General features: G+C 25.5%; 2 protein-coding genes across 2 annotated transcripts; both read left to right on the forward strand.

Moving 5' to 3' along the window:
- Positions 1-704: 704 nt before the first annotated feature.
- On the forward strand, positions 705-2,527 carry OCT59_011735 (uncharacterized protein; the record flags this gene model as incomplete). Its single annotated transcript, XM_025317042.2, has 5 exons — positions 705-920; positions 991-1,054; positions 1,145-1,320; positions 1,401-1,734; positions 1,814-2,527. The coding sequence occupies 5 exons, from the start codon at positions 705-707 to the stop codon at positions 2,449-2,451; spliced, it is 1,428 nt and encodes a 475-aa protein (XP_025179075.1). The 3' UTR covers positions 2,452-2,527.
- A 2,370-nt stretch (positions 2,528-4,897) lies between these two features.
- OCT59_011736 (uncharacterized protein) lies at positions 4,898-6,877 on the forward strand. The gene is made up of 5 exons (XM_025317043.2): positions 4,898-5,172; positions 5,248-5,311; positions 5,411-5,595; positions 5,669-6,020; positions 6,115-6,877. The coding sequence occupies exons 1-5, from the start codon at positions 4,960-4,962 to the stop codon at positions 6,792-6,794; spliced, it is 1,494 nt and encodes a 497-aa protein (XP_025179076.1). The 5' UTR covers positions 4,898-4,959; the 3' UTR covers positions 6,795-6,877.
- The last annotated feature ends 5,139 nt before the right edge of the window (positions 6,878-12,016 follow it).

Here is a 12,016-nt window from a genome sequence, read left to right on the forward strand (position 1 = left end):
ACTCAAATAATAATACACTATCTTCGATACAATGAACTTAATTAGCACTATTATGCCAATCATTTTGCTTATCCTTAAACCTTAAATACCAGATACATTAATAAGTTGGGGTACATGCCCCAATTGCCCCACGACATTTTGTCTTTAATTGATTTAGATAAAATTCCGGTTCTGAACACAAAAGTAGCATGATAAAACATTTGACGGGTATAGAATAATTTACGATAATCGCTAATACAAAAAAATCACATTTCCGAAAATTTATGTCCCCATGGACCATACATAACAAAATTTAGCCATACCCGTTCGTTATCTTTCTTATCAAAGAAAAAAAAACTTGATTTATTATTAAAATAACCTGTATTTTCGTCATTAAATAAATAACGTTTTTATTTATTTCATATGACAAAGAAAGTTCATTAGAAATTATAAAGAAATCGAAATTTCTTTATTACCTTCCCATAAAAGAAATAAAATAAACAGGGGTGAATATATATGATATTTAAAGAGGTGAAAAACTTTAAAAACTTGAAATATGACAAGTTTTATTTTTTTTCAACGTTATACAACTGATCTACAAGAACAAATCATTCGACATCCACATGACTGTTTATCATGAAATAGGAATAAATTAACAGTTAATATTAATTTTTTTTTTTCTATTTTTCTTTTTACTTTTCGCAAATAATATTTCAATATTCACCATGCCTGCTGATGAATTTGAGATTTGGATCGAGGGAGCCATTTCTAACACACATATTAAACACTTCGATTATAAACATTTTCGAAATATTGAAGAAATCGGTAAAGGTGGATTTGGCAAGATATATCGTGCGAATTGGAAAAATTCGGAACAACATTTAGCATTAAAATTGCTTTCAAATCTAGATGCTGTTGTTGCTAGGGAACTTGTTCATGAGGTAATTATAAATGTTTAATATTGTACCCAATAAATTTTTTCTCTAAATGTACTTTATATTTATAATATAGTTAAAACTTCATCGTGATGTTGATTTTCATGACAATGTAATCCGTTTTTGTGGTGTTACGATAGGTAATAGATTATTTTAACAATAATATTTATTTTTAATTATATACTAAAGTTTACTCAAAAAATCTAATTTTATTAAAATAACTTCCTAAGATGATGACACGAACAAATATATGTTAGTGATGGAATACGCCGATGGTGGCACTCTCAAAGATTATTTGACAGAAAATTTTTATAATCTTTCTTGGAAAGTTAAATATAATTTATCTTTTCAATTGGCTAGCGCTATCTTATGTTTACATGATGAAGGCATCGTACATTGCGATTTAGTAAGTTCTTTTACATTCATACTCGTTGTATTTATTAAAAAATTAAAAAATTGATAAATTAATATATTTTTTTATAATAGCATTGTGGTAATGTATTAATCCGTCAAGATACGCTTAAATTGGCAGATTTTGGACTCTCAAAAAGAATTGATGATGCGTCAAATTCTTCAGAAAAGTTATTTGGCATAATTCCTTTTATTGATCCAGAAAAATTCGGAGGTTGTAGTCAAAATTATAAACTAAATGAGAAAAGTGATGTCTATAGTGCTGGTGTATTGTTATGGGTGATATCGAGTGGCCAATATCCATTTAATAATAGAAAATATGATATTAATTTGGCTATAGAAATTTCAAAAGGGTTAAGGGAAACCCCCATTACACAAACACCTGATGAATTTTTAAAAATTTATACCAGTAAGTAAAAAAAATTAAGCTTAGTCATAACATTTAAAGTAATAAAAATTTAATTTAAATTCATGTTTTTTTTTCTTAGAGTGTTGGGATGGTAAGCCAACAGAACGTCCAACAATGCAACAAGTAGTTGCTAAATTAAAAGCAATCATCACAAAAACAAATGGGACAAATGGGACAAATGGGATAACAGAATATTCTCAAGTGGAAGATTCAAGCAGCAATGTTATTGCAAATTCTGTTACTTCCGCTGCTACTTCAAGTATTAATAATTCCTTACATGGAGAATTATCTGGAATAATAGAAAATTTTGGTAACATGGAATTAGAATCCAATAATAATTCTAGCGTTTCATCAAACATATCAACCATTGAAAAAGTTGTTAAGATATTGTCAACGGTTAATGACGCTGATGGTGTAATAAATATAACTGTACCGTTTCCACCTCAAATAACTGCCGAAGAGATTTTAGATCGAAATAAAAAAAAAGAAAGAAAAAAAGTTCCAAACAAATTCATGATCTACCGTATGGCGTATGCTAAGGAATTAAAGACACAAAATATAAGCAATATTAATTCATTTAATATATCTGTTCTCGCAGCTTCAAGATGGAGCAGTGAACCTGATGAAGTTAAACAAGCATATAAGGATATATCTAATAGAGTTCGTCAATTAGAAATTATTCGAAATTCTATTGATAGTAATACTGTTAATACGTAAATTAAAAAAAAAAATATTTTAATGAGATAATTTTTTATATGATCAAGTTAATAAATATTGGATTATACTATATTGTACTTGTTATTGTTGGTTTATATTTTATATATAACGTAACGTAAAATAAATTTATTACCGGATGAATCTGTGGATTGATCGGATATACTGATAATTGTAATAAAAAAGCGAAAAAAGCGAATAAAAAAAAATTTTAATTTCTTTTCTAATAAAAAAAGAAAAAAATTTTTATTTCTTTCTATAGTCTATACTGTCTTTCTATACTGCGGAAAAAAAATTTTTTTTTTTTTAGAAAAAAACTGTTCTCTACTTTTTTTGATAAAAAAAAGTCTCCTCTAACGTTCTAGTCTCTATAAAATATAGGAGCGCATCACATATTATAGTCACATGAACTTGTTAAATTACGTGAATTAAATTTTTAAAAAATAAACAAATATTTAGTTTTTACATTTATTTTATTTGAGAAAAGAGAAACTTGATAATACAATAGAAAAGATAATAATGATCAAAAGAATAGAAATGATAAAACATGAAGAAATAAAATTAATACAAGAATAACAAAAAAGAACTATTAAAGAGTAATCATGCCTTGAACATAGGACTAACAAAGGAAGTATCAGAAATGAAATGCCAAACAAATAAAGCAAAAAAAAAAGAAATGAAAGAAAAACGTACCTTAATTACTACAAATACACTATTGGACATTCAGGTTTACATATTTGAGCTTAAAGAATTATAAAAAAAAAGAAAAGAAAAAATTAAACGTAATAAAATAATAAAGCTTTAATTTAACTACTGCGTCCTATAAAAATACAACGCCAAGTAATTATAACGCTTTTTATTTGAAAACTCGTAAATAAGCCACATTTATTTAGCCTAGGTAAAGCATAGGCTTACATTATTTGCAATCGTGGCATAATTCATTCTTCTAATTACTAATGTACTCAAATTATCAACTTCTGATGTTATTATCACATCTAATGAACGCTTTGATAACTTAGTTTCCTGAATCCTAATAAAATTCTTTTTCAAATAAATTTAAGATGGCCACGTCAGTCACCGCCAGTTGCATAAAACTAAGCTATTCCAATATTTTTTATGATTCTTATAACTTGATCAGATTAATCAGCCTTCTTGAAAGGTTTAAGAACCAGAAATCATTCCGAGTTTATACAAGCAATATTTATATAATCTAGGTCGCATAACCGAGGAATGTTAATATGGCAATGTTGGCGTTAATTAATTGTGAATTGTGATGATATGATAAAAATATATATATATATATATATATAGCTTTATTAAACATTAGTTTTATTGAGGGACAAAAACCATGAAGTAAAATTTTTAAAAATTTCGATTTTCATCCGCATGTGAATTGATTAAAATATTTTTCATGATCACGTCGATTATATCGGCCAACGGTGATTCGCTGAAATAGAATCGGAAAAATGTTGAGGTAAGCTAATTTGCTGTTGATGGAATAGATGTCGTTAAAATGGTTGAATATGGTAATAATTGGTAACAAACAAGATTATAGGATCATGAAAATGGTATTAAATTCTCCCTTGTAATAAAATTTATTCGCAAAAATCTTCGTTATATTAAAAAAAGTTCGTTATAAAGAAATCTTTGTCATAAATGAATCATTTATATAATGTATACGATTTATAATGTTAAACGGCATACGGCATTACGGCATTTAATTAGAAAAATTCAGTATAAGATGATTTTTATTTAAAAATCGGGACGGCACTGAAAATCCGTTAAATTGTGAAAATTTTGCAGTGTCAGGATTCACTGTACTGTATTAAAGTATGGCTATATCAATTAATTTAATGCTTTTTTTTTGTTTTAAAGCAATCCTGGTTATTGAATAATTGCAAATCTGTAGCTACTACAAAGTGAAATAAAGGTAATAATCAAGTCGTGATTTTTTTCAAAGAGATTTTTCGGTGCTTTTTGTGTTAATTTGAATATACTTTTACCGAATATTGATAATTTTAGTTTAATTGGGTTAACAAATTTTATTTTGGGTAAAAATGGTAAAAATGATTATCAAGATCAGATAATTGATCCTCATCCCTATCATAAAAGATCGGCGAATTTTTACCCTAAATTCTTTATAATACAGATTTCGACAACGCCTAATTCTTGAATTTATCTGAATGGGCGCCAATATTTCAATCATTTTAGTTAGTAGTATTAAAATGTTCTTATTCACATGGAAATTGAGTAATTGTTTACCATTTTCCATTTTACATAATTTATAATTTTTTTTTTGTTACCATTCATACCAAAATCGTTGACTTATGGTAGATAAAGGTGCCATTGCGAACCAAAAAATATAAAATTTATCAGAAATGAGAATGAAAGAAAAAAATCAAAAAACTATATATATATTATTAGTTTTTTTTTTCAAATTAAAACTTACATTACTCGATACTCTAAAAAAAAAAATTTCTACTTTCACATTAATAATTACACTTATTCACCATGTCTAGTGATTCGAACAACTGGATTGATAATGCTATTTCTGAAATGCATATTAAATATTTCGATTATAAACATTTTCGAAATATTGAAGAAATCGGTAAAGGTGGATTTGGTAAAATATACCGCGCAAATTGGAAAAATATGGAACGACATTTAGTATTAAAATCACTTTTAGATATGAATCCTATCGCTGTTAAGGAACTTGCTCACGAGGTAATTATATATATATATATATATTTTTAATATTGAACTAATATATTTTTCGCTAAATATATATTTATCATATAGCTTAAACTTCATCGTGATGTTGACTTTCACGATAATATTATCAGTTTTCATGGGATAACGCAAGGTATAAATTATTCACTATAATACAATTATATTATAGTTATTATTTTTAGCATTTACTTGAAAATTGTAAAAGTCTAATAAAATTTAAATCGTTTCCTAGAAAATCCAAATGATAAATCGAAAAATTATTTGTTAGTTATGGAATATGCCGATGGTGGTACACTTCAAAATTATTTGGAGAAAAATTTCTTTTATCTTAATTGGAAGCATAAATATAACATGGCAAGTGAACTTGCCAGTGCAGTCTTATGTTTACATGACGAAGGAATTATTCATCGCGATTTAGTAAGTTCTTTTACATTCATATTGTATATATTTGATAAATGATTAGAAATTAATTATTTATATTTTATAATAGCATTCTTGCAATGTATTAGTTCGTAATCATAGTGTCAAATTGGCAGATTTTGGACTTTCAAGAAGAATAGATGAAGCATCAAAAGGTACAGGGTTATTTGGCGTAATTCCGTATATTGATCCGAAAAGATTCGGGAATATCAATAATAACGAAAAGAAAAAACAAATATATAAATTAAATGAGAAGAGCGATGTATATGGGATTGGTGTCTTGTTATGGGTAATATCAAGCGGTCAGCAACCCTTCGGTGGTGTTAATAATTATAATCTTGATTTAATTATGGAAATTTCAAAAGGTTTGAGAGAAACACCTATTCCTCATACACCCAGAGAATATGTAAATATTTATACTGGTAAGTAATGTCTAAGATTAATTATAGAATATCTTAAAATGTTAAAATTTAGTATTAAATTTAGTAAAATTATATATATATATTTTTTTTATAGAATGTTGGAATGGCGTACCAGAAAAGCGCCCTACAATGCAACAAGTGGTTGCTAAATTAAAAACAATAAGATCAACAACAGATACGATGCCAATAATTACTCCAATGTGTACTAGTCCCATACATGGAGATTTATCTTCACTAATGAATAAATTTGATCAAATGAAATTTGAATCCGATGGTAGTAATGATTCAACTAACATAGAAACTACTAATACCGATGGTGTCGGTTCAACAAACATAGAAACTACTAATGCCGATGGTGTCGGTTCAACAAACATAGAAACTACTAATGCCGATGGTGTCGGTTCAACAAACATAGAAACTACTAATGCCGATGGTGTCGGTTCAATCAACATGGAAACTATTAATACCGATGGTGTCAGTTCAGCCAATATAGAAACTATAAAAATACCATTTCCGCCCCAAATAACTGCTGAAGAAGTTTTAGATCGCAGCAAAGACAAAGAAAGAAGAAAAGCTCCAAACAATTTCATTATCTACCGTATGGCACTTGCTAAGGAATTAAAGTCGCAAAATATAAGCAATATCAATTTAATTAATATATCTGCCCTCGCAGCTTTAAAATGGAATAATGAACCTGATGAAGTAAAACAAGCGTATAAGGACATATCTGATAAAATTCGAGATGATATTAAAATTTCCAAGTATACTAAATGATTTATTTTTTTATTTGAATTTATCAGTTTGTATTTTAATCCATATCTTAAATAAACTGAAATTATTTGATATTTATAATATTCAATAATTTATGGTTATAATGTCATTTATTTATTTTAATAATTATTTTGAATCAATTAATGTACAATATTAAAGTGAAATGAGTCATCGACATTATCGACATTGATCTTGATATTGATCGACCTCGATCTTGACATCTAGATCACGACCTTGTAGAAGAAAAAAATGTAGTAAATTCGATCAAGATGATGACCTTATTTCTAAATCGTTGTTTATTTTATTAGTACATTCAAGGTTAAAACCATTTAACATTATAACAGTAAAGTTATAAAGCATATGGAACTACTTGTCTTTATCCTTATATAAATAAAAATGGATAATAATCTTTCAAAACATAAGATTCAAAAAAAAAATTTTTGTATTTACTTAAAGAGCTGACTTCGTCTTCTTTAAAGTATGACGTTATACATGTATAAAGATAATATAAAACGTTTGATAATTTATAAATAAAATATTTTACAAATTAAAAATAAGATTAAAAAAGCCCAAAGATAATTGAAAATAAAACGAAACCAAAAATAAAATCAAATCCAAAAAAGAATGGAAAAATGAGATCGAAGAAACCAAAGCCTAAAACAAAATGGAAAACGAAACAAAGCTCAAAAAATTTGAAAAATGCTATTACCGTAATTAATTTATTTGTATCATTTCAAATTTTCTTTTTTTTTTTTTAAAAAAAAAAAGACTTTTAGCGTCTCTTTATTTTAAGAATTAAAAATTTACTATCATTTCATGTTGTTCGGAATAATTTATTATGAAATGTCTTTTATGCATTAATTTGAAATATGACTTGCCACTTTTAATTTTCATATATTTTCATTAATCGAACTATCAAAGTAAAAACTAAAAAGTCAGTTGTTTAAACGACCTTCTTAAACAGCCTTTCAGAAATAATTTCAGATTTATTGATACACGGTACACATTTATCATATTTTAAAATTAAATTAATAAAATTGCTCCTCTATTCATGTAAAGGTAGAATTAAAGAAGCAAGTGATGAATTAAAAAAGTTAATGAAAACAATAGAACTTGAGATTAAAAAGTCAAAAAATACTAGGAAAAGGGAAATAGTTAATAATAATAATTAAAAATGAAAAATCAAAACGTTGGAAAGAAAATAATATGAAAATAATGACCTCAGAATGGAATGAATCAACTCTCATATAGACTACAATAACGTAAGATACAAAAAAATTACACGAGTTTGGTCATTACTTTATTTAATAATAACTTCTCTTTTAGTAAATATTTAGTCATGTACTTAAAATGATTAGGAAAAAATCTTGAAATGTTCTTAATAACAATATGAAATTATTGGTGTACATATGTATGTAGTCTGTAATTAGTAATTTTTGTATGCCACTTTTTTATTTGTATATGTATTATTTTTTAGAATTTTAAGTATTTTAAGTAAAATATATAACAAAAAAGCATCAATCATGGAGAAGCTGTGAAATTTACATTTATGAGTGAGTTAATCAAAATAAGCATTTTCCAAATAATAGTTGGAATTGAGAATGCATGAATTATTTATTTATATTGTAAATTATTTTTTAAGAATTATTTTAATTATTTTTTAAAAATTTTTCTTTTTTTTTTAAAAAAAAATTCATTTCTTAATTTTTAAATCAAATATTTTTATTAATATGGTTTTTTTGATACAATAATTTATACTTATACGATTAATGCTAAAATTAATACAAAAAAATACTTGACGCTACATTTAACAAAAGTTGAAAAATTGAATTCAATTTCATATAATTAATTTCAAAAATAGATTTGAAACTTTAATGGGATATTATTGTTGCATAGTATTTTAATGAATCTTTAAAAATAAATATTTTGTTTGCTAAAAAAATATGGTGATTTCTATCAACAGAATTTTCCTATCAAATATAAAGAATTTATGAGTGGAGTTCTTGAGTATAATTAAGAAATTATTGGAAGAAATGCATGCAAAATAATTTTTAATATTACATTAGTTTTATAATTTGATCACTGGATAGTGTATTAGATGAAACAGTTTGTAATCAATTATAAGAATTAATAATAAATTGAATAAATATATTTTATGTTTTCTCTCTAATCACATAACTTTCTTCATTTTAAAAAAAAAGATTGATAATATTGAAAATTATATAATACATTATTACTAATACTAATCTTACTAATATGGTATGAAATAAGTAAAGAAAATGATTGAAAAGCGGAAACACATTTTATACGCTTAAAGGTTATGTTTTACGGTGTCCAGTCCGATGATCTTTCTGAGTCCGGTCATGTCAATTTTTAGCAGTCATGTGAATTTGGGTTTGATTGACACAGTGTCGCCGGCGGGTTCAAGAAACTATGTTCGTAATATTATTGAGACAAATTTTTTACCAAGAATATGTTGATAATATTAAAATATTTGAATTCTGTACTATAAAAAGTTAGATAATAGGATGTGCAATAGTCAACAATTCAAATCAGAGCGATTTTGATTTGGCCGGAATTAACATAATTTCAGCCAAAATTTAAAATGCGTAAATTTAACCATAATATAACGCTTTTCTATCAAATTTGGATTACTAATTTTTTTTAAAAAAAAGAATTCATACCCTCTTTTGTTTTAATTGATTGGATTACGGTAATACAGTAGAAATAATAAAAATAATTTATTACTTAATTTAGTCAGTAAACATATATGAAGTAAATCTCTTGATCATTTTGGCACAGTCTATCATTTTTATAGATTATAATAACTCCAAATGAAAAATTCGCACAAACATTAAAAAAATTTCAGTCATTTAAAATATAAATAATAAATAAGTCTCAATTTTATTAATTTTATCAAGATAAAAAAAAAAATCCTTTGGTTACTAGATTAATTACGTCCCATTTGATGATCAATTTTACTTTTCATGGAATAAAAAACTCCAATGAGAAATTCTCAGATATTATTATTAACAAAAAAAAAATAATAATTTCAGTCATTTGAAAATAATAAATTCTCAATTGTATAAAAAAAAAAATAAATAAATTTTCTTTTATAATTGTCGTATTATTGGACTAATTAGATTCGCCTGATGATCATTTTTAGAGTTAAAAAAAATTTTTATAGATAATAATAACTACCAATGAGAAACTCTTGGATAAATTAATTATTATTAATTAATAAAATAATAATTATAAAATTTCAAATGTTTTTGATCATAAAAAAAAATTTAATAAGTTTGCTATCAGGCGTTCACTGCCTGTATCATGTGATAATGTTATCATGTGATCATAAATTAAATGTTTATTCGTTGATGTAAATTTACAATTTATCGTTATGCAATAATACAGTACAATAAATACAATTCTAATGCTAATAATTTATATACTGTTCTACCCTAAGACATAAATGCAAATACTGTAATTAAAATTCTAGTTTTGCTATAATGCTCTTAACCATTAATATATGCTGATTAACATTTTCTTATCAGCTTTATGTTTACTAGCACACCCACGAATATTATGTCCTCTACCTAAACAATAACTACAAGTTTTAAGAAAACCTTCATTTGATTTTGCCACAGCAGAAGATGAAATATTTTGATTATCTTCTACTGATGATTTATAACGCTTAGTAGGGCGCCCTTTTGCCTTGTGGTATTCTGGATTAGATATCTGAAGATTATCCAAAGGCTGTTGTATTATTGCAAATTTCAGTGACTCTTGTAATACGTTGTTTTGTAATGAACTAAACTGATGAACTTCTTCAATGCCTAAACCTGTATTGTTATGATACTTCATAATAAATTGCATGTTTAGCCAAAGACATCGTATTCCCATATTGAACTTTTTTTATTAACACGTTCTCTTGCTATAAACATTGTTAAGTCTAATTTGATTAATATAATGTAAAGGTGTAGCTGTGTTACTTGTTTTTCCTTTAACAATTGTAATATTTGATGTTTCTGATGGAATTGATTCAAACCAATAACCATGAATGAGAAATAAATGAAATACTGCTTTTCTGATTTGATTAAGATTCAGTACTGGTGACTAAGCATTCGAACCCACGATATGAATTTCTCTATCAACGTACCATAATCTCTGTACAATACAATAAGTCCAAGTACAATTATCAAAATTCTTTACTTAATGAAACTATTTTTCTTTTTTTTAACAGGTCATCATATTTTTTTATAATTTTACGATTCTTTTCTTGGTTAACAAAAATTTTTTGTCATTAGAGTTGGGATGACAAGATGTATTAGTTACTATCTAATCTCAATCTGTACTATAAATGATTAAAATTAATTATAATATCCTTCTCTTTCCATCCTTCGAATAATTTTTTTTCCATATTTGAAAAGTTTTTTATAATTATATACTTTTAATTTTTTTTTAAAAAAAAGTTTTTTCCCCGTTATAAATAGGTATCGTCACAGTTTTTCAAAATTAAAGTTATCAAAAACATTTAAGGAATTAAAGAATATGATTTTTAAATATCTTTATTATAAATATTTGTCAATTTTAAAATATATGAATAAATAAATATATATAAAATAATGAATATAATGACCCAATTTTCATTAAAAAAGTATATATTCTAAGTTGAACATACTACACATTGATCATAATATACCTCTAAAAAGACAAATTTTTTTTCTGTACCTCCATCGGATTGTTACGGCGGTTTTATATATTAAAAAATTATTTAAAAATGGTCCAATTTTTATGGAGAAATTTTTTTAAAAAAAATTTAATCATATATATCTTATTATAATTGAACTACTGTCATTATTGTCATAGAGAAAATAAAAAATAGAAAAAAAAATAAATGAAAAAATAAAAAAAAATTAGTGATAATTCAAGAATTATCTATGGTTATTCAAATAATTATTTAAATAACCATTTTACTGACTTTGCTGGTTTTGCATGTTTAAATTATTTGGCATGAGTAAAAGTCATTTGAGGTGAGGTGATGGGATGATGATGATGCGGAATTTTGGGAATTTTGGGATTTTGAAGTGAATCGATCATATTAATGAGTTGTTGAAAATAATTACCATTGGACGGAAATCACAGAATTATGATAATTTCGGTCAGCATCCAAAAAAGGCAATGGCTTTCCACCAGGCATTATCTATAAAAGGAAAAAAAGTTCATGA

Source organism: Rhizophagus irregularis, chromosome 2 (genome assembly GCF_026210795.1).
Source record: "Rhizophagus irregularis chromosome 2, complete sequence".
NCBI lineage: Eukaryota > Fungi > Glomeromycota > Glomeromycetes > Glomerales > Glomeraceae > Rhizophagus > Rhizophagus irregularis.